Source organism: Botrytis fragariae, assembly GCF_013461495.1.
Source record: "Botrytis fragariae strain BVB16 chromosome Unknown tig00000006, whole genome shotgun sequence".
Classification (NCBI taxonomy): domain Eukaryota; kingdom Fungi; phylum Ascomycota; class Leotiomycetes; order Helotiales; family Sclerotiniaceae; genus Botrytis; species Botrytis fragariae.
This window is the reverse complement of record NW_023500988.1, coordinates 2,450,751-2,477,458: the sequence shown is the minus strand read 5'-3', so window position 1 is coordinate 2,477,458 and position 26,708 is coordinate 2,450,751. Positions and strand designations below refer to the sequence as shown.

General features: G+C 43.3%; 11 protein-coding genes across 11 annotated transcripts; 5 read left to right on the top strand and 6 right to left on the bottom strand.

The window, feature by feature from the left end:
* Window positions 1–1,486: 1,486 nt before the first annotated feature.
* Bfra_001919 (putative abc multidrug protein) lies at window positions 1,487–6,340 on the bottom strand (the record flags this gene model as incomplete). Its single annotated transcript, XM_037332344.1, has 9 exons — window positions 1,487–2,117; window positions 2,174–2,254; window positions 2,306–2,989; window positions 3,041–3,623; window positions 3,681–3,843; window positions 3,912–4,533; window positions 4,588–4,987; window positions 5,035–6,070; window positions 6,122–6,340. The coding sequence occupies 9 exons, from the start codon at window positions 6,338–6,340 to the stop codon at window positions 1,487–1,489; spliced, it is 4,419 nt and encodes a 1,472-aa protein (XP_037196498.1).
* A 728-nt stretch (window positions 6,341–7,068) lies between these two features.
* On the top strand, window positions 7,069–8,007 carry Bfra_001918 (putative alpha beta hydrolase protein; the record flags this gene model as incomplete). Its single annotated transcript, XM_037332343.1, has 1 exon — window positions 7,069–8,007. The coding sequence occupies one exon, from the start codon at window positions 7,069–7,071 to the stop codon at window positions 8,005–8,007; it is 939 nt and encodes a 312-aa protein (XP_037196497.1).
* Window positions 8,008–8,790: 783 nt separating this feature from the next.
* Window positions 8,791–9,178, top strand: Bfra_001917 (uncharacterized protein; the record flags this gene model as incomplete). The annotated part of the gene is made up of 3 exons (XM_037332342.1): window positions 8,791–8,806; window positions 8,886–9,051; window positions 9,082–9,178. 3 exons carry the CDS (start codon window positions 8,791–8,793, stop codon window positions 9,176–9,178), a joined length of 279 nt encoding a protein of 92 aa, XP_037196496.1.
* Window positions 9,179–9,180: 2 nt separating this feature from the next.
* Bfra_001916 (uncharacterized protein) lies at window positions 9,181–9,658 on the top strand (the record flags this gene model as incomplete). Its single annotated transcript, XM_037332341.1, has 2 exons — window positions 9,181–9,338; window positions 9,445–9,658. 2 exons carry the CDS (start codon window positions 9,181–9,183, stop codon window positions 9,656–9,658), a joined length of 372 nt encoding a protein of 123 aa, XP_037196495.1.
* Window positions 9,659–10,625: 967 nt separating this feature from the next.
* Window positions 10,626–11,455, top strand: Bfra_001915 (putative transcription factor bzip protein; the record flags this gene model as incomplete). Its single annotated transcript, XM_037332340.1, has 4 exons — window positions 10,626–10,739; window positions 10,791–10,967; window positions 11,037–11,156; window positions 11,207–11,455. 4 exons carry the CDS (start codon window positions 10,626–10,628, stop codon window positions 11,453–11,455), a joined length of 660 nt encoding a protein of 219 aa, XP_037196494.1.
* An 882-nt stretch (window positions 11,456–12,337) lies between these two features.
* On the bottom strand, window positions 12,338–12,790 carry Bfra_001914 (putative cytochrome c oxidase assembly protein; the record flags this gene model as incomplete). Its single annotated transcript, XM_037332339.1, has 2 exons — window positions 12,338–12,717; window positions 12,766–12,790. The coding sequence occupies 2 exons, from the start codon at window positions 12,788–12,790 to the stop codon at window positions 12,362–12,364; spliced, it is 381 nt and encodes a 126-aa protein (XP_037196493.1). The 3' UTR covers window positions 12,338–12,361.
* A 754-nt stretch (window positions 12,791–13,544) lies between these two features.
* Bfra_001913ia (putative triacylglycerol lipase protein) lies at window positions 13,545–15,748 on the top strand (the record flags this gene model as incomplete). Its single annotated transcript, XM_037332338.1, has 4 exons — window positions 13,545–13,576; window positions 13,629–13,708; window positions 13,765–14,210; window positions 14,264–15,748. The coding sequence occupies 4 exons, from the start codon at window positions 13,545–13,547 to the stop codon at window positions 15,746–15,748; spliced, it is 2,043 nt and encodes a 680-aa protein (XP_037196492.1).
* Window positions 15,749–17,041: 1,293 nt separating this feature from the next.
* Bfra_001912 (putative major facilitator superfamily transporter protein) lies at window positions 17,042–18,722 on the bottom strand (the record flags this gene model as incomplete). Its single annotated transcript, XM_037332337.1, has 4 exons — window positions 17,042–18,188; window positions 18,250–18,408; window positions 18,460–18,582; window positions 18,673–18,722. The coding sequence occupies 4 exons, from the start codon at window positions 18,720–18,722 to the stop codon at window positions 17,042–17,044; spliced, it is 1,479 nt and encodes a 492-aa protein (XP_037196491.1).
* A 1,517-nt stretch (window positions 18,723–20,239) lies between these two features.
* Bfra_001911 (putative tlc domain-containing protein) lies at window positions 20,240–21,866 on the bottom strand (the record flags this gene model as incomplete). Its single annotated transcript, XM_037332336.1, has 4 exons — window positions 20,240–20,875; window positions 20,934–21,221; window positions 21,276–21,589; window positions 21,647–21,866. 4 exons carry the CDS (start codon window positions 21,864–21,866, stop codon window positions 20,240–20,242), a joined length of 1,458 nt encoding a protein of 485 aa, XP_037196490.1.
* Window positions 21,867–23,386: 1,520 nt separating this feature from the next.
* Bfra_001910 (putative bax inhibitor family protein) lies at window positions 23,387–24,439 on the bottom strand (the record flags this gene model as incomplete). The annotated part of the gene is made up of 5 exons (XM_037332335.1): window positions 23,387–23,878; window positions 23,927–24,029; window positions 24,085–24,110; window positions 24,168–24,212; window positions 24,269–24,439. 5 exons carry the CDS (start codon window positions 24,437–24,439, stop codon window positions 23,387–23,389), a joined length of 837 nt encoding a protein of 278 aa, XP_037196489.1.
* A 564-nt stretch (window positions 24,440–25,003) lies between these two features.
* On the bottom strand, window positions 25,004–26,693 carry Bfra_001909 (putative septin-1 protein; the record flags this gene model as incomplete). The annotated part of the gene is made up of 7 exons (XM_037332334.1): window positions 25,004–25,372; window positions 25,424–25,891; window positions 25,945–26,082; window positions 26,133–26,220; window positions 26,282–26,398; window positions 26,455–26,530; window positions 26,673–26,693. 7 exons carry the CDS (start codon window positions 26,691–26,693, stop codon window positions 25,123–25,125), a joined length of 1,158 nt encoding a protein of 385 aa, XP_037196488.1. The 3' UTR covers window positions 25,004–25,122.
* Between the last annotated feature and the right edge of the window lie 15 nt (window positions 26,694–26,708).

Below are 26,708 nucleotides of genomic sequence, written 5' to 3'. Positions count from 1 at the left end.
GGAATCAAATTCTGAATCCAAATCGAAATCGAAATTGTCGTAGCCGCGTAGCATACGGAGCACATATTGGCATCGGTACCCAGAAGTATCATAGCATGAGAGACAGTACTAGCGGTACAGTAGTGGAAACTCTCAGCAAACAAATCTCCATCTACCCCATCAACTCCATCTACCATTGAATGATCCTTTACGTGTCCGTCATTTTATTTACCTCATTCAATTAAATTCGCTCTCTCATATTACCCATTTTATATCTCATCTACCTAGGTACTACATGCCCGGATCCACGCAACCTTAGCACGAACCAATGATCCCAATCGTTCTAGAACTCAAGGGAATCTTTGGGGGGTTAAGAAAATTGGCCCTACATGCCCTGGAAAGCCGTGTCCGGATGACCAGGATTTCTGCTGGGGCCTAACGTTCATGAAATGAGATTTTGATTGCGATTTTTGGTACAGACGGTCACTACGGTGTATGGATGGACAGGACTCCACTGCGGCATCTCCATCCCATCTCTCTTTTGCGCCTAGGGAAGAAAGATGTGTAGGGGAATCCCTTTGCCAATATCATGACCTTGCAACTAACAGAGTTGAGAAGAGATCTGCATGAAAACTTAGAAATTGAGAATGGGAAACCTGTTGATGCCGCGATTGAATCGGTGTACAAAGAGAAATTGAAGATATATTTCGCATTACAAGACAATGAGATTTTATTTATACCACCGGAGACGCCGCGTCGTCATGATGTGTCTTTGAAGAAAGAAAACTTGACTCAGCCTCACAAAGAGAAAGAAGAATTTGTGACTCGGATGCTCTCGGACAAAATATGAAGAAGAAAAAGGTAGGTTTAGCCGATGATGCGCCGGTCAAAAGCGTGGATAGCCTCGAGTAAACCATATTCTCTTCATCACGATACCAACGTCTTGATCACTTTTCATTTTTCTACAAAGCGTTGCGAATAAGTTTATGGCCACAAGCGTTGTGTAAAATACATTTCCCTTTGTGAGAGCTTTAACACGACGATTTCATCTCCACACATGACGGGCTTTGCTCCATGTAACTGCGGAGATTGTAAATATCGCTCATAGGAACCAATATTCTTGTTGTCCTCTTCTACTTCAAAAAGTGATCGGCGACGCTGTGTATCTGGATAGAGCTGTGATTGTCAGAAGAAGTCAGCATGTGATGGTAGTCCATAACACGACATTGACAGGATGCGATGGGTATCAAATGGGGAATTGAGTGTGCTACATGTAATGGGGGCCGGTTGGGTCATGGATAGATTCCGGTATGTATATTAAGAATTTTCACTTCCAATTGGATTGGGTGTGGTGAAGACTTTCGGCATGAGTACGAGTATATGCCACTGTATGGATAGGTTGACTGGTATGATAGAATGAAGCTAAATGACAATCTAAGAATTTCCTTTGATGACAAGTAAAAGAACCAACAAAGGCAAGTAAAGAAACCTAGCTCTACTCAACACACTACACAGTATTATCTTTCCCAAATCCATTCTCCCATAGTTCCTTGAATAGCCCTCCCTCTTTTCGGATCAAATTCTCCGGCGCTCCATCCTCCACTACACTACCCTTATCAAGAACTAGAACTCTATCGTAGCTCCTAATCGTTGCCAATCTATGAGCTACAGAAAGTACTGTCCAACCCTTAAAGTCCTCATCCAGAATCCTCAACATGATCTCTTCACTAGCAGAATCAACATTACTCGTCACCTCGTCAAGCACCAGAATCCCATGATCCTTATTTCCCAACGCCATTTTCCTAATTAATGCTCTTGCGATGCAGAAAAGTTGCTGTTGACCTTGACTGAGAGGCGTTGCGTTCATAGGGGCTTCTAACCCTCCGTTATCGCATATTATGTCCCATAGTCCAACACGAACAAGCGCAGTCTGGATTGCTTGGTTGTCTAGAGAATGAAACGGGTCTGCATTGAAGCCGACAGTGCCAGATAGAAAGTAAGGTTCTTGGGGAATGGTGATGAAGGAAAAGCGTACTGATTCACGACGGAGAGTAGAAATGGAGATACTGTCAATGAGGATATCTCCTGTTTTTAGCTCGAGCATCCGGAAGAGTGCTAATGTGAGAGATGATTTCCCACTATAGAGAGGTATATCAGGTCTTCAAACTTTGAGAATGGGAAGGGGTAAACTCACGATCCAGTCCTTCCAACTATACCCAGTTTCGTACCGCCTTCGATACAAAATGAGACACCCTGCACAGCAGGTTCATCGTTACTGGTAATACTGTTAGTAGATTCTATATAGATTTCCTGATTAGGCTCTTACCCATAAGCAGCAGTCACATCTCTGAACTCGACTTGAGCCTTAGCAGGCCATTCAGATGGCGGTAGCTTAACTTCCAAAGGACCATTTTCCGATAAAGTATTCGCTTCAAAGCTCTTCACTCTAGCCACAGCACCAATAGAAGTTTCTAGCTGAGTCCATTTTCTAATCAGAAAACTCAATGTCGAGTTGAACTGTAGAATATTCACTAAAGCGATACCAAGTGTACCTGCACTAGTAGTCCCACGCATTTGTGTTGCAAAGGTGATGAGAATAATAGCAATACCAGCAATGATGAGATCCAAAACAAGATTGAGCCATCTCTGTATGCAGTAGAGTAAGTAGTAGGGTTTCTGTGAGATATCTAGAAGTTTTCGATTCTTCTCGGCTGATTGGGTTTGCCATCCAAAAGCGCGGATCGTCGTGAGTCCGCTGAGCGTTTCCGTAAAGTGTGAGTAGAGCGGTGATTTGGATTCTAGATCTAACAATCGAAGTTGTCTGGATGTTTTCAAATATACTCTCTGGAGAATATAAAGAATTCCGATTATGAATGGAAGAGTAACTCCGACGTATTTGGCTCCGGTGGCAATAAGTATTGCTTGAGCAATTGCCATGAATGTACCTGCGAATGTGTCGACGATTCCTATCAACAGCTCCATGTCGATTAAACTCATATCTTGACTGAATCTATAGAGTGTTAATTGATATAGACCAGTGTTAGAGCGTTAAGTTACCTACCTGTTTAGCGTTACTCCGCTATCAGTTGCCGTGAACCAGGAATATGGCGCAGTCATGACAGTATGCAAGAGCGTGCGATGCAAATTAATAGAAGCATATGGGCCTGCAAATAACAATGTGACGCATAGCAATCCCCCAATTCCACACAAGGCAACTATGGATAGCATTGCGTACAGACCCATGTACATATCAGTATAAATACCTGGATGATTAGTCTCCGCTTTGGACCATAGTTCAAGGAGAACGGCTTGGAATTCGCTAGAGAAGGTATACAAAAGTACTGTTCCAATGAAAAAACAGAAATAGATCCAGCCTACAGATTTCGCAAAGTAGAAGTATACACTAGCATCGCCATCTTGACGATTGAAGTCGTTGAGTTCAGCTGGTTTTGGTTTGCTCTGTGGTTTACTCACGGTTTCTGTGACTGAGACCTCAGCTGATTTCTCGTCTAGACTTTCATGGAAAATCAAGTCTTTGACATAGCTATCATCATTTTCTCGAAGTTTGCGAAAGTTTCCCTGTTCTAGAATGGTGCCATTGTTGGAGAGAACAATAATATTGTCGGCAGATTGCAGATGTTCAACTAAATCTCGTCAGCTCAATTTATTTCACTTGTTGTTTTACTTAAATCCGCGCTTACCTGCATGTGTGGCAAGAACCACAGTTATATTATGCACCTTGCATAGTCCTTCTTGACCAAAAACATTGCGGAATACAGCTTTATTTGTCTTGTAATCTAGTCCGCTGAAAACGTTGTCGATCAAAAGTAAGTCCTTTCTGCAATATAATGCGCGTGCCAATGCCTGATCAGAGTTAGCCTCAATCCAGGAAAGGAGGTCGATGTTTCAAACTAAACAGTAATTCGACTCACCAATCTCTGCTTCTGTCCACCGCTCAGAGTAGCCCCATCACTACCAATGATTGTTTCCTCGCCATCCGGAAACGTAGCAATGTCATGATGAAGCACACAAGCCTTAAGCACGGCATTATACCAAACTTCATCATAGCTCGATCCCGCAAGCACGAGTTCTCGTAGCTTGCTATTGGGTAACCATGGTGTCTGAGAACAAAACGCAATACTTGAAGTATTCGTGAATACAAATCCTTTACTACTCGGTAACTCTCCAAGCATTGCTTTCAGAAGACATGATTTGCCGCTTCCTATTGCACCGATAATCATTGTTAAAGTCCCGCGGGAGATCTCAAGATTGATATCTTCGAGAACTGGTGTGCTTTCAGGTGAGAATGTGAAAGACGCGTCTTTGATTGTGATGATATTCTTTTCCCGAGCATGGGATGAATAGGCCGGCATGATTGAACGAATTGCTTGCAACTCAACCTCATGGGAAGTGAGATTGAGATTGACACTATCTCCAGATGCCTCAGATGTCGAGATGCGTTCAGAATCTGGACTAGAAAATCCGGGATCGTTACGGTCTTTTGTCCTGATATAAGTCTGGATTCTTTCCATACAACCCATTGCGGCTGCAAGTCTTTCTCTCGAGTTAGTCATTCATAGTCTCTGAAATTCCACGAAATAGACTTACGTAGGAATCGTCTGAACTAATTCCGAAACCGGTGTACTCAATAACGAAATCAAAGACAAACTCGTGAAAGCCTGTCCAATATTCAACGTTGCCGAATCCTTGGTTCTTTGAATAAGAATATAAACAATAAACGTTATAGCTGGTCCGCACAGGGTAGTGATATTAGATGTCACTGCCGTGGCAATGATATTTCTGCGAAACGGTTTTGCACACTCAAGTTCTTGGACACGAAGTTCCTGCAAGTCTTCGGATAATCGTGTTGTGAGTCCTTGCATCTTGATTCCCCTTACGGATTTAAGTGCTGATGATGTGATTGCAACGCGTTTTTGAACCGCTTCGACCCATTCCTTTTGAGTGTGTTTTGCCCATTTCATAATGGAGAATGCTCCAATTGTGCATGCTATAGGGATTAGTGGAGAATATTGCGAAATGTACAATTTGACTCACCGAGTGAAATGATGACAGGTGCGATACAAGCTAGACCCATTTCCCGCTGCAATAAATATACCGCGATTCCAGCTTCGATCGGACCAGCCCATAAACTATCAACACTACTAAATCCAGTTCCAATGCGTTCTATATCTGTACTCATCAGTGTGACTGCTGCGGAATCGCCTGTGGAGTTTGCATCAAGGCTCAGCGTTACATTGTAAATAATGCAAACTAATCCGCCTCTAATCATGGTGATGACTCGGAATATCTGGTGTTGATATTGGGCAGTGGTAATAGCCAGTCCAAGGTATATAAGAGCGGTTGCGCCAATCAATGCATATCCGATATTTTGGTTTCCTGGCGTCTCGGGATTGTCAATCAGCGAGATAGCTCGATTTATGAGCAATGGCTGAGAGAATTTGAATCCAATTAGGCAAAGACGCGGAATTATAAGGGTGAGTAGAGGAACTTTAAAACTTGTGAGAATAGCGAAGAGGAGGGAATATTTTCCATTGGGCGACTGATTTCGCCATGCAGTTTGCATCCTTGTCTCTAGAGAAGAAGATGATAAGGCTTTATCGGTGTCAAAGAGATCACCGAGACTGAGCAAGTTTCTGTGACCATTCTGGATGAGTGTATTGAGCCACCAGAAGAGACTTGTATTTATAACTCCTGCCAAAGCTTCGGGTGGGTATCTATTGTAAGGATCTTTTAGAAAATATCTTTTCTCGAACGCTTCAAGACATAGTAGAACTGCTTTGGCTAGCACACTACATGTGAATAATGCCGACAATGCTGTGTTTCCATGTTGCAACCAAAGTGTTCTCGCCTGAGCTAAATCTAACAGTGTGGAAAGAAGAAGATAGGTGCAAATTACTAATGAAGGGCGTATAGTTCGATTGTTTTCCAGGTTCGATAATGCTGCGAGTCCAATCGTGACAATTACTGACAGGACGGTTGCTGGAACAGATACGGGTGTCTGTTGACCCCGAGAAACTATCCATGATGCTAAAAGAGCAATTTGAAGACACAAAATCACTGATATTACAATCTGTCGTTGTTAGCGTCACGCGTATGATAATGATAGATGTGGTAAATTCACCAATTTAGAACCCCAAAGTGAATTCGGCAATGTTTTTCTTTTCTCTCGATATAGTTTCGGTATTCTTAAAGAAAGGAGTACGATAAATATTGCAGATGGACCGACGGTGAAAACACTCTGCTCGAAAAGTAACGTGAAGTCGAATTGTCTGCGACATGGATCGACCTGAGGGCCAAAAAGAGCATCAGCATCTGCCACACAAACGCTAGAAGCGTTCATGACTAAGAAATATTTTCACGATGCACACTCATGCAATGCCGATAAAGCAAGCAGGAATGAGAATGACACGGGCTTGGCAGTCGAGATGTAGGTCGGTTTTGTTGGATGTCGTTCCGAGTTACCGGTACCGATATCAGGTTCAGGGGTATGCTGCAGTTTACCCGAAGTGGCCAACAGTTCCGAGTCTAAACTGGATGGGTGGCAGGAAAGCTAGGATTTCCTCTTTAAACAGCCGATAAGCCTATTGCTCTCGAGCCACTGCCCCCAAAATAACATTATTAACAGACTCGAGATAGATAAGAAAAAGCTTTTCTATTAGCACTCTCGGATCTCGGCTCAAAGGATCAAATATAGTTAGGCGTGAGATATTTGAATCGGCCATCTGCTAGCGCTTACATGACCATAGGTTCACGCCCTTCAGCCATTACATTTAATACTTGTGACGTGCTCTCAAGGTACTTTTGCGTAAAGACTTCTATTCTCCTGGAGATCTTTGTAGAAAATCTTCAATCAGATGTATGGAAAGCTTAGCGGTCGTTAATCATGATTATATCCGAGCTTCGCTTACGCGCAGGGAAGACGGCCTGACTCAGAGACCTGACAAAGCATCATTAGGGATGAAGTATATGTATGGATGCAGTAGCTTGGATGTTTGAAGAGTATCATCATATATCACACCCCATTTGAACTTGAGAAGCCTGAAAACATCGTAGCCTCATAGCCTCATAATGTCTTCCTCAACCCCCACTCTTATCAACATCGGCACTCACTCACTCGCCCTCTACACCCACGGCCCGGAGCCCAGCAGCTCCAAAGAACCTGTTGTGCTATTCATAGCAGGCGTAGAGAGTACCAGTCGCATTTGGGCGGCTGTGACACGGCTACTTCCTCCCTCGTTACGCAGCTACAATTACGACCGTTCCGGCTATGGCAATTCTGAGCTCTCACCTCTCGCGCCCACAGCGGAGAATATTGCTTTAGAACTATCTTATCTGATTGTGGAAGCTTCTATCTCCAACCCTCTGATTCTTGTTGGACATTCTTGGGCCGGTGTACTCATAAACGAATTCATCGCCCTTACGGGAAATGGCCCTCACATCGCCGGTGTAGTATTTGTCGATGCGAATCACGAGACCGCGCTACAAGTGCTGAATCCTAATGATCCAAATCTCCAGGCGATTTCGGAAGGCGTTGATTTCTTTTCTGGTATTGGTCTCAGATCCGAGCATAAATTCACCTCGGAAGAATGGGATGCATTCGACGGCGAGGGAGGAACAGAGAAATACTTGCTACAGGCAAAGAAAGAGGATGATGAATACGTCCCGAGTTTTGAGACTTTGCTAAAGAAAGAGCTGCGGAGAAAGCAGCCGCTGCTTGGAGATAAACCAGTTTATGTGATTGGGGGTCTGAGGAGTAGGGATTGGGGTGGATTGTATAAGGCAGGTGTTGAGAGAGGTAATGGAACTGAGGAGCAGAGGATTTATGTTAGGAGCCTGATCAAAACTGCTGATGAGAAGAGTGAGGGGCTTATGAAGGAACATTTGAAACTTTCTATGAGGGGAAAACTTGTGTTTGCTGACAAGAGTGGTCACTTTATTCTGGTAACTCAGCCGAATGTGGTTGTAGACGGAGTGAAATGGGTCTTGAATGAATTGCAAAGTTCCTAGATATGGAAGATAAATAGCGGAGATTTTACACTAGTGCAAATTCGAATACACGTAATTGAGCCACGTTTTACATATACTAACAAAGCCAGGGCCGAAGCTCATGTTGGATACTGAGCTCTGTAGTCAAAGCCGGCTGATATATCTAATACTATTGGGTTTTTACAGTGTAACGACAGCTTATTCCTCGCTCCAAAGACATTTGACGCCCTATTCTTTGGTGTGGGAATCACTGATGAAATGGTGAATTTCTTTCCAAATTACCAAGATAGAGGGTTGGGAAACTTGTGAAGATATAGGAATGTAAAAATTGAAAGTGGCTTGTAGGGAAGTGCTTTATTGTCTGTGTTTGTTTGCAACCCCAAAAATGTTGAGGAGGATGAGCCAGATGAAAGGTATGAAGGACTCGGAAACTTGTAGAAAAGTACTGTGTCTACAAAAAGATCAAGGATGCAAAATTATCTTGAAGATTCGAGCCTCCAATCTACACAAAACCAGTACTCATGAAATATGCCACTCAAAAAGCCAGAAAACGAAAAACAGCATCGCCTCAACTCTCATCCATGTATCATGCTCATCACGTGTAACAAGTTGCAAACAATTCTCATTCCGGTTAGAACATCAAGAATTCATGCAAGTTCTGATTTCTAGCAGGTCTGCTGATATCATCATTGAAGAGCGCAAAGCCTCAAAACCGACGGGCACAATGCTGATCGTTCAGACACGTTAGCACCGGAGCTACTTCCCAACGACACGTCTAAAGGAACGACCAATGGAAAATTCTCAATGCCAAGTTTTGAAAGTATGCTGGATTTACTGATTCATATACTCGAGACACAATGCTAATCACCACCGGAAGCTAAATCCTCACCTCTCACTAGCATTGAAAAATCTCGATGCAAGTGAAAATATCTCAAGCTCTAGCAGATTAGGAAACTTCACATTCATCCAAGTGGGTAATGATCGAGGCCCCAGAACCGAAGCTCGTAGTCATGTTATGCGCGAGTTTGGCGCGAGAAAAAGTTGCAAGGGGCCAAGAAAGCTAGAGTGTCTCGAATGAGAGTCATATGTTTTGAGGCCTAAGACTTTGAAGCGCAAAGCAGTGCAAGCTGTCGGTCGTTATCTGTCAGGTGTTGGAAATAAAGAGGCTCCAGCATCCGCCCATCTTTCATAGGAATGAACTGGCTTTCGCCTGATGACTCAAGTTCACGACCCCTAGACCCTCTTCGCACCATTATTCATAAGTGTTTCCGTCTGGCCTACCTGATACATCCAAACGGCATAGCGCAAATTCCGCAGCGTTCCACAACAGCAAGAAAAATCTCTTCGCGCCTGTAAATACGCATTAATAGACACGAGTACCGACTGGAGACGAGCTATTGAAACGTTAGCTCGAGTGATTCGGCGTGGATAACGCTTTCCAGTTGAACGACGTCGTAGAGCGTGGTATGCAGCTAATGCGATGATAGAGCTACGAGATTTTGGAGCTGAGACTTGGAAGATGATGAAAAGCACACTGGCTATTTATTTAGGGACGTTTGACGGGGAGATGGAAGCTAGTCCAAATTCATCTAATATGACTCTATGTAAAGCCGATATACACGAGAAGATATATTCAAGCAGTAGCGTGGAATGGCCAGGAGTATCTTTTTGATTTGTCATTTGCAACAATGTATATATAGTCCCTCCCAGACCCTTCTCAATCGCACGACACATTATGATTACAAAAGACCTAGGACCTGCTTCCACCACGGAATGATTAGAAGGAACGCTTCCATCCAGTTCACTTAACCGGCAGAAAAGTATGCAGATCCTCTGGATATAAAGCTCTAAACCCGGCCCTCGTAAATCCGTCTTTGTAATCCACCTTGAGGGACGCGGAAAGGCCGAATGCATGCACCTTTTCCACCTGCGCAAGACGCTCGATGGAGAAACTCGATTCGGTATCCAATCAAATCCTTATCTTCTCGCTGACTCTGCAGATATAGAGCGGAAGAATATCAAGCTTAAATGCATTAAGCAAAAGACGGTCCATACACGTGGATCCCCAGGTTAAAAGTGCACGCACCGAATACGGTAAGCCTCGTCATCTTATGCATGTATGTTGAAAGGCGTCCACTATATCCCGAAGTAGTTTGGTTTTCCGCAGATGAGTGATACAATGCTACACAAAGAAATTTTTATTTGCACCTGTGTGGCTTTCCACTCACCGTCTGAAATAGCAGTAAAAGGTGATGTCAGGCCCTGTTTCGACCCTTGAAAAGGCGGACATTAAGAACTTTCCATTGATTGTTCTACCGGTGTTCTGTGTTGCCGATCGGATATGTAAGCTGGATTTTTGCATGGTGTATATGGTGTGTGTGATTGCTATAGCCTATTGAAAGGCTACCAATTAAGCTGCGCAACACTCTACTGCCGCTGCCTAGAGATTCGGGAATATGCGGCGGTTGAAGCTTTTGTAAGCTACTGGAGTCATTTCTGATTACTGATTATATATACTTTCGAGTCCTTCGAGACTTTAAAACCGTAGAAAAACTTTAACCACAATAACAATCATCCTAACAAACTTCAAACTTACACACAGAAATTTGTATAGAAGCTAATCATACGACTAATATTCAATGGCAATTTCCACTCCAACTTGGTATTCGCCTCCTTCGCCTCCCTCTCTGACATCTGATCAGGATGCACCGTATGACTTGAATACCGAAGCATTCGGATCTGCCTTTCCATACGTATGTTCATTCTTTAGACCCATCACAGCAAGATGTTAACATAACGAACAGACAACCTGTACAATCCCACAAATGGAGAGTATATATACTATACCGCCGTATCCGAGCCCATACCTCGATACCATTGATGTGTCTATGGTGCCAGAATTGGAACAAAGCATTTCGACGGATAGTAGAAATTATGGATCGGAAAGGAACGATATGATCAATGAGTTGTCAAGCGAATTGGTAAGTTTTTATAATAATGCCTTAGGTTGAAGAGACTTCTTGTTCCCTAGACTGACAAACGAAATATAGAAACGAGGCCAAAATCGAGCTTCTCGTGAACGGAAACCCAAATCTCAAGGTAGTCGCACACGAGAGACATCGCATGACTCAACAGATTCAGTAACAGAAAAGACACCCGCACAAAAGATGGTAAGAACACTGTCCTAATTTTTAGGCTCATGTTACCTGACAAAATATAGCGTCGGCTTGTACAAAATCGCGTGTCTCAAAGAAATTTTCGGAAACGTCAAGCAAACGAGCGACAGCGACTCGAAGACCAGGTGAAGATGCTCAGTACGGAGTTACATAACCTTGGTGATATGTATCAAGATCTACTGAGCCGATACGAGCAGGCACAAAGCGAAAAGTTGTCGAGTAGTGAGCTGGTAGGAGGATGGGTGGGTGGAGCTGGAACTTTGAATCAATTTAACCTTGCTGGGCTTGAATGAGGAAGTGACCAAGGTGATTTAGGATTCTGTATATTTATGGGTTGGATGTTTAGCGGCAACATGAATGTCCTCTGCGAAGTTGATTTATGGCGTTGAGTGTAGGATGGATGGGTTAACTAGAGCTAATCATAGGCCGATAGCAGGAAAATGGCAGATACCAAGACCAGAAAGCTCCTGAGATAGGGGTAATACAAATCAGATATTTTCTACTAAGAATTCTACCGCAAGTCCAATGGCCGAAAAACTTCTTTCGATATGTATCTCGTGCTTCAAATGTTCAGTTTTAGCATCCGACATTGGGCCGCTCTTGCCGAACTTGCAGCGTGATATACGATTGCAGAGTTTGGGCGAGCGTGGCAAAGGCGGCTGTAATACAGATGCAAATAAAGAGCATGCTCGCACTCATGCAGCATATGATCAGTTGCCAGTTGGCCCCCTCGAAAAGTTGTGACTAGTGTTGATGAAGCCAGGTTTTTCACGGCCGATAATCCGAAGTTGAACGCATATTCTTTCGGGTTTCTCAGTACCTGTCATCCGTGAGTCACACCGAAAGTAAGCAAGCAAGGCTGTGTAGCCATAGAAGTTTGGATCCGATTTACCGGTTGAAAGAACCTACCAACCATAGATCCCGCTTCAGTCCACGAAAGAAGAACCAATAACAGCATGATGGACCAAGAGCTGGGCGCAATGAGGTTCCTATCTCGGAGACTGGTGTATAATTATGAGTGACGTTTATGGCTTGAGTGGATTTTCCTTACAATTTCGTTATGATAATCAACCTTGACCGCGTAATGCTTCTGATATACATTGTCCAAACGCCTTTCAATGCAATAGAAAACCCCAAATTCAGCGGATATAAAGCATAATACCCCAATGACCCTTCTTGACAGTAGGCAGTTGTTTCCTTTACTCCTTTCTATACCTCTCGTTCTCCAACTGCCTCCAATCCTTCTCTTCGGGCTCGTTTCCGCTTGTCTCTTTGACCCCGCTTTCAAAAGCTGGCTTTCCAGCATAGAGCATATGTCCACCGGTATTTCTCTCTCCCCCTCCTTCAATCTCCTTGCTCACAGAAATTGGTTGATTGCCTCTGAATCGTTTGCGCATATCGACCAAGCCTCGTTTGCATTCACCGTAGCCTGTCTTCAATTGTTGACACTTGGTGGGCATAGTTTCGAGGAGAGGAGCTCGCAGACAATCGGAAGGCTTATTGCGATAAATCATGACACAGTCTGACTCTTGGAGACATTGTGCCAGTGCAGCTCCTGCGAAAATTTAGCGGGGCATTGAAGAGAGGAAAGGAAGTTGCGAACGGATATCTTGACAAGAACTCGGCATACTGAATTGGTCGTCTTTTTGTAGATTTGTGATCAAAATACTTCCAGTCTGATAAACAGTGTACAGGAAAGAGTATAAACCTTTTATTAAAAGAGCTTCAATTGGCAGAATGTAGGTATTGTCATGACATTTCTCGGGTACAAACAAACCATTAAAGTGCCACTTTCAAAAGTTCTTGGGCGGAAGCTACAAATCCCGTGGATTACCCGACCTAGACCAACCTTCAAACTCCCGCTCCCGCTCTACCGCTCCCCAGATTTTTCCAACGCGCAAGTAAATAAAGCAAATAGGGACGACAACTATGAATTCATCGTCCGATGTTGAAGTCAATCATTCGAGATAATTGCCATTGTATTTGTCCACCTCTCCCTATTATTTTCTTTGATCAGTCTGAATTGAACAATCATCCTCAACCAACCAACTTTTATTTTAACACTCGAGGCGTGAATGAAGTGAAGGCGACATGCGATTTAGCATGTGAAAGTGGATGTGACATCAATGAAGGTCTTGACGATTGGACTCTACGTGTATGCATTTTTACATCTTTGCATTTTTAGAGCTCTGTCCACGTCAATAACCTAGCTCAATTAATACCGTTTCTTTGCAGACCCTTATATTCTAGATCTTCTAGGGTAATTAGCTGCATATATCAAGCTCGTTATCAGTTTTGCGGTCAAGATCGCCTCCTCAGATGGTATAAGACTATCTCACCGCGCAAATAAAGTCCTCGATACGATAGAAGGTACTCAACACAATGTACATTCCATTCATCGGACGGCTCTGCCCGTAAGTTTTCTGCTTAATTGTTATATGTGGCAATCGCTGATCAATCATACAGGAGCGAATATTTGGCACTGATAAGCTCGTTCTTTCTTGTTGGATTAGAAGCAATAATTAGAATACTGACATTGGCACTTCGTATGTTCCATCCCACTGCTTGCCATCGTTGGAAGGATCTTCTAACAATGACACAGCTTCGACGATTATAAAGTTATGTTATCGAGGTTCGAGGCGCCTTTTCAATCGATTCACATCTGCAGCAGCTAAGAAATCAGAGACACGAAAGCAAGGTTGGAGCAGTCTTTCAGTAGAATCTGATCGAGGAGAAGGACTGACAGATTCAGATATATCAACCTCCATTCGAAATGCTTCAGATTTTGTAGATCTCTGCGAATTAGCTGGTTATTATGCCGAAGAGCATGTTGTACAAACCAAAGATGGATATCTGCTATGCGCTCATCGACTCGGTTGGAAGAAAGGAGAAGAAAACACAAAGGTCAACAGTGGACCTGGTAGCATTAAAAAGCCTGTTGTATATTTACACCATGGCTTGCTCATGAATAGCGAGGTCTGGGTTTGTTTGACTGATAAGGAGAGATGCTTAGCTTTTACCCTGGTGGAAAGAGGTTATGATGTTTGGGTAAGTTGGACCCATGTCAATCTATGCACACATGAGAGACTAAACATTTGTAGCTTGGAAACAATCGTGGAAACAAATACTCCAAGAAGTCCATCCACCATTCACCGACAGATACAGCTTTCTGGGACTTTTCAATGGATGAATTTGCCTTTTATGACATCCCTGACACTATCCAATACATTCTTGACACAACCTCTGCGCCGTCGTTATCGTATATTGGATTCTCTCAAGGAACAGCTCAGGCTTTTGCGACTTTGGCTGTCCACCCGAAGCTCAATGATCAGATCAATGTATTCATTGCGCTTGCGCCTGCTATGTCTCCAGCCGGTCTTTCAAATGGTATAGTGGATGCACTTGTCAAAGCATCACCTCAGGTTCTATTCCTTCTTTTCGGTCGTCGCTCCATTCTCTCATCGGCTACTATGTGGCAATCCATACTCTACCCTCCCATTTTCGTGCGTCTCATTGATATGGGGCTGAGATTTCTTTTCGGCTGGCACGCCAAAAATATGTCCACATCACAAAAACTCGCAGCTTACCCTCACCTGTATTCTTTCACCAGTACCAAAGCAGTTGTTCATTGGTTCCAGATCATCCGCACGAAGTCATTCCAAATGTACGACGACGAGCCCCAACCTGTTTTAGGTGGCATTAACAAATACACCAAAGTCGCCAAATTTCCAACTCGCAACATCAAAACACCAATTGTATTGCTGTATGGCGGCAGCGACTCACTAGTCGACATAAACGTAATGCGAAAAGAACTCCCGCCTCAGACGACTCACATTGAAATCTCCCACTATGAGCATCTCGATTTCTTATGGGCCCGAGAAGTCAATACTCTAGTCTTCCCGCATGTTTTCGACGCCTTGGAGTCCTTCTACAACGCAGAACATTCGAAAGAGGAGTATGAACATTATAATCGCGCCCGTACCAACTCAATACGCATTGGGACCATGAACGCCAGATCATTGACTTATCTCAGTGAAGAAGACAGTGGGAGTCAATCCTTGGGAAGTGGAACCTATGTCGATGCAGATCCAATTACCATGATACAGCCTGGGGACGAATCATCAGCCGATCTCAACACACCTGAAAGCACATACAACCATAATAGTGCACGAAAACGCGCTAAGCTCCATTCCAGGAACTCATATGTACACGATGACGACTCGACCGAAACTTCGCCTGTTGGCGCTAATACATCTAATACTCCCTTTCCCCAATTCGACAGTTCGCATCATGCCCTGAAACCCAAACCTCAGCCACATCCTGAAGGCGGAGAGGGAATACCTTCCACGCCCCCATCTCATTCACACTCTTCCAAACCAAGCTCCCGTATCCCTACCACAACTCCCTCCCCACAAATGCATTCCCAATCCACTCCCGCTCGCTTCAGGAAACCTTTACGCAGTGTTTCTATCGGCAGCAACATTTCTTTCGACACAAAAGGAAATAAAAGTAGGCCAGGAAGTATAGGTGGAAGTGGTATTAGTCTAGGCGTAGGACGTGCTGTAGGGGTGTTGTGTCAGGGTTAGGAGAGGGGAGTAGGAGTAAAGAAGATGTGTATATTAGTGATGGAGCGAGGAGTAGGGGAGATAGTAACGCGAGTGCGAATGATACGGGGAAAGATAGTGGGGGAAGTATGAGAGGGTTTGGGGGAGTATTGAGAAGGAAACCGGAGAAGAAGGGGAGTGAGGGTGTTTAGTATGGATTAACGAGAGAAGAGATTGGATAATGGATATATGGTTGTTGGAAATAATGTATAAGGGAGAGTATGGTTTTAAGACTAATCCATTCATCGGCATGACGGATTGAATGATCTCGAATCCTGATGTATTTGTATATAAGAAGAAGAAGAAGTAAGAAGAGATAAGATTAGAATGATCCGCATTCATTTATAGGAACGGGCGTTTGAATTGGATTGGAATTTGGTGTAGATGGAGGAAGAGGAGGCTTCTTGATTTTTAATTCTAGGGCGAGTGAGGTACATATGACATATCGACTCGAGCACATACATATATACATATGACATGCATAATATATATAATCTTACCTACTCACTAGCGAGCAAAATAATGATGTCAGTCTGAACTTGCCTGATAAATTCAGGGTGAAAATGTTCGAAGCTCACCATGATTGGATTCTTATCGAATAAAACTGGATTCGTTCTGGTTGATAAACAAACGTAAAGCTCATCGAGGGGTTTCCCTCCCCTTAAGATTCCGAAGTTGTTGGCTTCGCGAACTTTCTCGCTGGGTAGGTACCTAGCATGTGTGAGATTTTCATTCATGATAGTTCGTCCCTATCTACTCAGGTAGCTGTAGCCCATATAGCTGGGTTCCGCATGAATAAGAAACTTGTGCTTCTGCACTGGAGAAAGTGGTTGAGTGGTTCAGTAACTTTTTTCTGGATCTTGTCATATGATATGACATATATATGCGTAGCTGATTTACCAAGAAAAGAAATATCTTCGCCCAATACCTCTCACCGTTCTTTGCTTCTGTCTTTTCTTACTTGTTTATTTAATAGGTTATTGACACATCCATTGCGAAACATTTCCAATCTTTCATTCTCTTTGAAGTTTACAAACAGTTCAATACAGATACAATGCACCAAAGGATATCTCTAATTTACATCTCCGTCTCTTTCCCCTTCAATTATCCAAACCTGGATATATTCGACGATTCGTAGCAGCCCGGCACTGAATATATGACCTTCCAGCCGAAAAAGACGAATCTGCCGAAACGAATCTCAGCCAAAAGCTCATCAAACGTATAATCAAAACTCTTACAAAAACACAGTGTCAAACATCGAGACTATGCCCCAATCTACAACTCCCCCACTTCCCCTTTAACATCCCCAATCTTCTTCCCTTTCTCTCCTCCCGGAGTCTCCAACCCAAAAGTAACCAATAGTGCCACCCCCATAAGCCCTACACCCCCAATACTATATGCCACTTCTCTTCCTGCCCACCAATAAACACTCGTGAATAACAATGGTCCTAAACCCCTTCCAAGTTGTCCCCAACTTCTTAGGTTTCCCAATTTTCCACCCCTTTCATCCTCGCCTGCTTCGAATGAACTAAGTGCATTGAGACCCGTGACAACTGTTGCAGTTGTGACAGCCAAGAGAGTAGTGGCTAGATAGAGACCTGTAACGGTATTGATGCGGGCGAGGAGGAATAGCGCACCCAGACACGAGACTACGCCTATACGAACGGAGAGAAGAGGCGGAAGACGTCGAGTTACTCCTCCTTGAAGAAGAGATGCTACAAGCCCCATATACCCTAAAAGACGACCATTGAGTGCGGACGTATAGCCAAAAAGATCATATGTCATAAAAGGGAGGGAGAATTCCATGCCGGAGAAGAACAGAATGAATGAAAGATGAGTAAGGTTGAGTAGGAAGTGGGAGTTCGTTCTTCCCTGCTTCTTTACCCCATCAGTACTCGAGGATACCATTTTAGCTTGCGTCTTCTCAGTCGAAGAACCAGCTGCCTTGGTAACCCCATTTGTAGCAGCCGGCTCCCCATTCAACTTAGCTTGCGCAACCTTACTAGGTAATGTCTCTGGCAAACACATATACAAATAAATGGTTTCTGTCACAATCAAAAACAGAGAGAATCCAGCCGCAGTAGCAAAAGGATTTGCCTGTACAGTACTAATTGTACTGAGCCAAGCACCTAATGCAGGTCCAAAAGTAAAGCTTATGCTAAAACATATTCCCACCAATGCCATGGTAGCACCACGTTGCTTCTCATCTGATATGTCTGTGGCAATTGCAATTGCGAGTTGAACATTGCCTTCTGAAAGTCCACCTACGACGCGCGAGAGGAGAAAGGTACGGAAATCGGTGGCGCATACCCAGAGGAGGACACTGAGGATGTTGCCAGTCATGCTGGCGAGGAGCGCTGTGCGACGACCATATTTATCTGAGAGAGTACCGATTATGGGGGACGCGAGAGCTTGGAGAAGGCTGCGATGAAGAGTATTAGCAAAGCTGCGTCGCAATGGGCAGTGAGGTTATGTTTGCGCACGAGAATAAACTCCCAAGGGCTCCACCTAGCAACACAATATCATATCGAGAGTCGATTGGTTTCGCGAATGATGCTTTGTATGTATTGAGATATGTGAGGATGTGTGCGAGAAGTGTAGGAGACTTGGATGAGGAGGAAAAGGCAGTTGGCGCCTCAAGACTATTTCCATATTAGATATCTATCGGGATAGTTGAGACTATATAAACGTACTTTCTATAGAATTCCAGCAACTTTGGAAATAGAGGTAATATGAATGTGAATCTGCCCAAGTAGCGCGTTAGTTTGCTATCCTCATGTCTAGCCGTTTCATGTGGAAAGTATATCATACGAGATCTAAAACGGATGTGTTAGCTATTTGCCATCTTTCGCGATTGAATCTGCCAATTGTGTAGACGCACCAAATCTAATAACAGCGAAAAGAACACCACTTTCAACACCTTCCTTCTCGTCGCTGGATCTACCGGCGCTGCCATTCCGAACTTATGCTGAATTATCCCTCAATGTCTCAACTCAAGCTGTCCTAACGTCGCTGCCAGATGTACCCAATGATGATGAAGTTACCCGTTATCGAAAATCCACTCCGGTCCCAAAAACGAATTAAGAGTTCACCAGAAGTATTTCTACACAGTAGAAACAAGAATTTTGGAAAGAAAAAAGTTGAATGATTGTTAAAGGAAAATGCTAGAAGTATATGTATGATGTATCATTGTTCAAACTTATACACAAACACACCAATGCGGTGGGACCTGCCTTACAAGCTTGCCCTGACATTGTCCTGTCATAACCCAGACAGTTACTCCTCCCAAGCTCCTTCAATCAACCCTTCTCCACACGCATGGAACATTTCGCTCCCGAGCCCTTTGAATAATACTTCATACAAGTACACGTCCACTCTTCGTAAATCTCGGACTCGGTATACACACTACACTAAGAAAAGACCATGTTCGCCATGCTTTTTTACTTTCTGCAGCCACGGCCCCGCTCAAAGTACCGGTCATCCGGGATCTATTTGAAGATTACCTATCTGTTTAAAAGTCCGAATACGTCGATTTTTGATTGGGTTGGTGGTAGTAAAGAGAGTTTGGTTTGATATTTATCATGGGTAGGTGGTATGAAAGCATTGCTAAGGATAAATAAAAATACTTGATACCGTTTCCTGAATCTTGCAAGTGGTTATGAAAGTATCGCTTACCATTGGATGTTTGGGGAGATTCTAGATCGATTGTGATGAGCCAGCCCAACCGCGCCACCGAAGTCAAAAAGAAGAAGTCGTCAATCTGGTTTCGTTAAGAGCTTAAGAGGGGGCAGAGCAATGACTTAAGAATAATAGTCGAATCCCATCTTCCCCTGCATAGATATATGCAGCTCCTCAGTTCCCCCTCTCTGTCTTAAGCCTCATGCCTTTGTACACTTTATCTAATCTCACTTCAACTAAGTCAATATTCGTGTTCTTCGCACAGCTAATTTGTATTATTCACACTGATACATCTACTTCTTTTCCCATCAGACATCAGGAATATTGCCCTCAATGTCACATCTAACCATAGGTGTTTTGATACACCAAGGTTCTGTCTAAAACTGGGCATAACCTTTTCATTCACATCTAATCCACATACATAAACACATAGATACAATTGTCCCTCCCTTCGCCACTACCAAAACGAGATCATCCCCATGAAGTCTTCGAATGATATACAATTCCTTGAAATGGAAATTCGATTGGAATCTTTCCTTTCCTTCGTTCAACTTTTCATAAAATAGGAAACGGGTATGTTTTATCATCATAACTCTCCAAAAACCAGCCGGTATCTCCCGATATCTTTGTAAAAATAAGAAATCCCATGCCATATACCACCAACAAGAAGCAAGAAAAAATGACATTCCTCGCTAATTCTCGCGAGGAGTCTTCCTCACTCCCCGATTTATCACGCTCCTGTTACCCATACATCAGGAGCAGGAAAAATCATGTATCGGAACCCTAGCATATTTTCTAAACGCCTTTATCACAACCAATCCTGCCCAGCAATTCCTTTCTATCACTGTGACCGGGAATGCTTACGCCACTGGCACTACTCGTAGTCTTCTTATAACGACTATTTTTCGACGTTCTTTTCTCCAGATTCAATTCTTCAACGCCGACTTCTTCCTCATATGGCTCTTTTTCCAACAGCGGAACTTCCTCGGGAAAGGGTTCCTCATCCAAATCAATATCTTCCTCTTCTTCATCTTCGTTGTCACTTCGCGTATCGTCTGCTTGGCCACCTCTGATGACTTTGATAGCAACTTGAACAATCATCCAGAACCACATCAGTGTGATACCTTGAAGGAAAAGCAAGGCGCTAAGAAAGCCCCATTTAATGTTGTTATTCCAACAAACAACTCCGACTGGATCTTGAAATGGCTTGAAGAGGTGTCCAAAGCGATCAGGAGGCGGGAAAGGACCTGAGATAGAACCATTTTTACCCTGGTAACAGCCATAATTGATCACCCTTGGGATATCCGCCCAAACCGAATAGCAGATGATAAGATAGAAAGCATGACGGGCCGTTACCCAAGAGAGCATGAAAAGTCCGAACATAAAATCACATAATTTATCGTATCCGAGGTATTTGAGACATTTTGCAGCCTATGGAAGACTACTGTTAGCTCTCGTTAGGTAAGGGAGGTGAAGGAGGGGTGCTTACTGGAAAGAAAAGATCCACTACGTCCATCAAGCAAAGAATTACATTTGCAACTTTAGTTTGATGATAACCATAACTTGTGAAAATCAAGGCAGTTGTAACGATGTGGTGAGTAAACATTTGCCAATGATCCTTTCGACGTGCCTCGATATTAATGACAATAATCTGCTGAAGCCAGAAGGCATATTGGACGAGGATGTACCACTTTCGAAGTCCACCAACCTCTCGATTAGGCCAATTAGTCCATAGCTCGCTCAAATTCCACCAGTAGTCTGAGTTGACGTATATATACTATTCGGGTATTAGCGAAGAGGTTTTCAAAAAGAGTTTTGGGCTCTAGCTAACCATTCCCAATGTCCAGAACACAGAATAATAGATCATAAGCCAAGCCTGCTCAGCAAATCTCGTCTCATCCCTTGCGGTCTTCACCCCACCCTTTCTTGCCAATGGTCTCAGTACATAATCCATGAAAGCAGCGCGAAGTCCTGTAAAGATAACAATCCAATAGAACACTAGCCAAGCATCATTCCAACCGGCGCAATACTCGCCAGATTCCGGATTGTAGTAGGAAAGTTCGAAGAATTTGCGAGTATGTCTGCGGGCTCTTGGAAAGCACATGTGCGTCAAGGAAAGGAGCATCAAAAGATTGACAGATAGTCCTAAGGCTCAATATTAACGCAAGATCCTAGAAAACAAATAGAGTAAAGGAAAGTTACCAGTTTGATGGTCCACAACATGTCTGCAAATGATATCCAGAGGACTATCATCTTTCCTTTTGGCCTTTCTTTTACCCATCATCGGGCGAGCTGGATATCCTGTTGAATTGTCGAGTTTCTTCTCTATAGGAATAACAGAGTCCCCATTTTGGTGTGCCCACTCTGACGCAGCTTCGTTTGTGCCATCTTCAATCGTGTCGATTGGAGAAGTAGAGTTCATGGCGACTTGAAATAAGTAGAGAGAGAGAAAAGGTAAATTTTGAATTGGTGGTTAAACAATTGTTGAGGTTCAATTGAGTGAGGAATACATATATTTCTCTCTCAATTGTCCTTTGAAACCCGAAATATCAAATGAGTGAATGTATCATAGAATATCTTACTTCTCGTATGATGTTATAGGAGAGTACAACCAGTCCGGATTCGAGTCAAAACGAATGTGGGTTTGAGAGAGTATATAATTGAAAGGTGGATGGGACAGTTTTGAATTATCTGGCAGTGAGCAAAGAAGAAGGCGGTGAATGAAGTGAATAATTAACTGTGCTCAGCGAGTTGTTGTACTTGGGTTTTTTTTGACGAGCGATTTGCAGCAACAGGTGGGTTCGGATTGGATCCAATTTGAGTGAGTGGCTGCAGCGTTACAGTGGTAAAAAGAAGGGGTTCGTTTTACATTTTAGAAAAAAGGCGGTCCGATCGACGAATCAAATTAATGATTCTGTCATTGTGCGGGTGGGTCAGATTCGGATAGAATGCATTTGTTGATATGTGAACTTTGAAGACTCAAGAGGGAACGATATCTGAATGATGGATACTACGAAGTGCCTAGGTATTCATAGATAAATCTACGTGGTGTATCTGAGATATTCTATCATCTCTCAAGTAACGCAGATACTATACTATCAGGAGGAGACTCGAGAGGGGCGAATTCCTTAGTAAACGAGGAAGGAGAGAAAAGGAAGAGAACATGCACCTTTAGATCCTCTCTTTTCCCCACCTTCATGTTTTAAAGGAGTTAAGTACACCAAACAACGGCCCACGATCAACATTAGACTGGCTTGAGTGGCTATCTTGAGTTCTATCTGACTTCAACGACCACTTTTTTCTTCGGAAATATACTCTACGGGAGTCGGGAGACCCTCTCCCCAAGTATGCACTTAGTGTTCAGGGTTTAGATTAGCTCACAGCCGGTATTCAAGAAGCCAAGCTATCTAGTTAATCAATAGTTTAGTTTGTCAATTGACTCAAGGAGGTCTCAGTATAGAGAGCTGTCTTCTAGACGTTACAAGGAATCCATCATGCAAGTATCGTACCGCACCAGTATGTGCGCACTGCACACAACACAATAACTTTTTCGTTGAGGAGGTTTTTTCGGGATGAGATGTTTCGTTACTCCTTCGGTATTAGTTAGACCCCTGACCCGAATAGGAGGGGGCGATTTATCAAGATTAGACCTGTCGTGCCTAGACATCTTCATCCAAAGTAAATGATAGAAAAGAATTCTTGCATGTAAACTGACAAAATAAAATTGAATATAACTTTGCTTCAAGTAAAGGGGAGAGAGCTATCGAAACAAATAAACCACCCCAGAAAACCCCACAGGAACCTCATGCTAATAGTACCAGTTTTCAAATTAACCCATAACCCCATAATTATATTTTGTCCATTGAAAATTGTAGTTTGAAAGCAAGATAGCATCCTGCTTCGGTCATTTCCCGATGCCACTATCTGATCATAGCATCCTCTCTAGTTATTTTGTTGGCTGTTGAGGATTCGGAGAATGGCCAAAAACAGGTTGATGATGTCAAGGTAAAGACTGATAGCTGCTGCAATCTCCTCCTCCACGTGAGAATGTCTCATAATGAGCTGGGTGTCAACGAGAATGTAGCCGGAAAAGATAAGAGCGGCGATACCAGAATAAATCAACTCAACCGTACTGTTGTTTGGGAAGAACATGGCCATGAATCCGAAGAGAATCAATGCCCAAAGTCCACCAAAGAGATAAGGCATCCATGACGTAAAATCATATTTGGTTTGGCAGGCAAAGAGTGTCAGCGCAACAAATATTCCGGCAGTAAGTAAGACGGCTTGAAGAACAATGCGAGAATCAAATGTCGATACGATGACCGATATCGAGTACGCCTCGAGCGCTGTGAATCCTCCAAGAAACAACAAGTTGGTTGGATATGACTTTCGCTTCCAGTAGGTCAAGAGCATGAAACCAATTGCGCCAAACATCTACAAGTATCAGTATTATCCAAGTGTTGCTAGAAGAATCTAACATACCGAAGTCCATAACATCCAAGTGTTTGACTGGATCCAAGTTTTGTAGGATTCGCTGAAGAAGGAGACGGAGCTTAGAGCGGCTGTGGCAATGAGTTGTACAGAGCTGACAAGAAAATTAGCACAACGAGATCATGTTGGTAGAGTTGCGCAATACTAACAGGATAGCGTAGACTTTTCGGACAAACTAAAAGGAATGTTAGAAATTGGACAGTCTGATTATTGATGACCCAGCTCTTCATACCTGCATTCGGATCTCGATAGTTGCTTCGGCGACAGAACCTCCAAACTACACCTTTGTTAGATTATATGTTGCGAATGGTAAGCTGTAGGTCTTTTGTGTACCTTGAAGTCATCCGGAATGTTGTCCTCACTGCTTCTTGGTCCTCCTAGGAGAGCATCATTATCCGCAGATGTAGAAGGCTCAGCATAAGATGGAGGGGCTTGCGAATAATGTGCGGGATCATCGAGCGAGTCTCGCTGGGAAGCGCGAGTGTATTTTGTGTTCGACGCCATAGTTTATTGGTGTCTCGAAAAAGTGATCGTTGATGATTTGCGATGCACTGCGATAATAGCGTTGAAAAGTTGAATAGTGGTGTTGAAATGATTGAGTCTAGATGAGGCACTGCGGAGAGGCAATAGTTAAAGTGCCGAGGAAGCCTAACGTAATGTATGTAATGTCATATGATGACGGGGTGTAACTGTATGATTAGCGCCGCCTCCTCAAAGGAAAAATGTGCATGATTTATATAGCTACATTGTAATTGAAACATGAGAATAATTGATGTTGCAGCGTAATTAAAAATGTCTGTCAAGTTTTCGTGGTGAATCAACATGTCAATTTACGACAATAAACTTTTGCATGTATGATATTCGCCATACTCAAACACAAGACAAAAAGCACATCACTGAGAATATCATGTACACCAGGGTAGCTCTGTTGTTTTCAAAAATTATTGACCTAATAAGAAATAAATATCGATTTAGCTGCACATTAGAAGGCAATAAGAAACTACGGTATTAGCTTTTTGAGGAGCCAGAATAAATGCAGCGCCGTCAACGACCTGCAAAAAGAAAATCCCCAGCCCCAGAAATCCGAACGAAAGCGTATGCAGCAATCGACAGGCCTCTCCATCGCCACCAGTCATCCATCCATGTTTTACGCATAAACACATTTCCCCTGTACATCATCATCACCATTAAGCTTCAGCCTCCGCTGACGTGTGCGTTCCATTGGTTGCTTCAAGATGAGCAGTTTGCTCGCGTTGCATTCTAGCCTCAATCTCCTTCAATTGACTCTCACGAGCCAATAACTCTTGTCTCTTCGCCTCAATCTCTCGTTGCACCTTGATCTCAATCTCTCTGAGCTTCTCCTCCTCGCGGCGGAGTTGCTCTTCCTTTAGGCGGACAGATTGAGAGGCCAGGTCCTCAGGGTTCATAGAAGCATCACTGTAGAGCTATTAGCATTTATCAATCATGATTAGAATGAATAAAACATACCCTCCACTACCACCTTCAACACTCTTGCTAAGCTTCTCAGTACGGTAGTTTTCATACAGGAAATCGTGGGTTATTTCCTTCAAATCTGCTAAATGACTGTGTAGAAGGGCACTTCGAATGGCAAGGAAGTCGGAATGTCTTGGGTTATCAACCTCTACAACACCCCATGGATATTGTCTTGCACGAACTTGACGTCCACCAATCTCAACAACATCCTCTGATCCTACGATGGCGAATGGCATCAAACCACGAAGCTCAGCATTCTCCTCAACTGTATCCTCATCGTCCTCCTCGATATCGTAAGGAAAGTTGTAGACAGGAATTCTATAGTGCTCGATATCCTCCATGACAAGCTTTTTTGATTCTGCAAGTTCAGCGGGTGTCAAGGAATCGGCCTTTCCGATAACTGGAATAACATTAACTCTAGGGGAGAGACGCTTCATAAGCTCGATATCTAATTCGCGAAGGCTATGAAGTACGTCAGCTTGAAATTGGGAGGTAAAGATTGAGATGCGACATACCCGTGACCGGTAGGGGTGATGAAATAAAGTAATGCATGGATACGATTGTCGCGGAAACGAGGATTACGCTTGATACGGGATTCTTCCGCTAGAATATCGTCGTATTGTCTCTCAAGATAGCCAACAATCTCTCCAAAACTTCGCATCTGTCAGCTAGAATCGTTCATGTTGTAAATTGTCTCTCCTACCTTGCCTCATTGTCGATTTGGTCTCCAAAGCCAGGTGTGTCGACAATTGTGAGTGAAATACGGGTTCCTTCTTCATCTAATTCCAGCTCTGCAAGAGTGTCAGACGATGTCCAATTTAGATAGGATTTATAGATCCAAATGTTGCTTACCAACTGTGGTTGGCTTAATCTTAACGCCTTCCTCGACATGAGCATTTGTCGCATCGTCGGCATCCTTGCCAGAGAGGACCTTTTTGCCGCATAAAGTGTTCACGAAAGTGGTTCTTCCTGTGAAATCCAGTCAATACCACTATAATATCCATAAGTGTGATGTGCTATCGTACCTGTGCCGGATGCACCACAGACCATCAAACAGAACTGGATACCCTTCTTGACATTCTTCTTTTTTCGCATCTTAATCTAGGAAAATCGCCGAGTTAGTATTGATCGAACTTCGAAATGTGAGAACAAACCCCAGATGAGAACTATTTGGGGAAGTTGCGGTCAGATTATCCAGACTTTGGACATAGACCAAAAAAGTTGTTGATAGGGATAAACATACAGCATTGAAAGGAGACGACATGATTGTCCTATTATT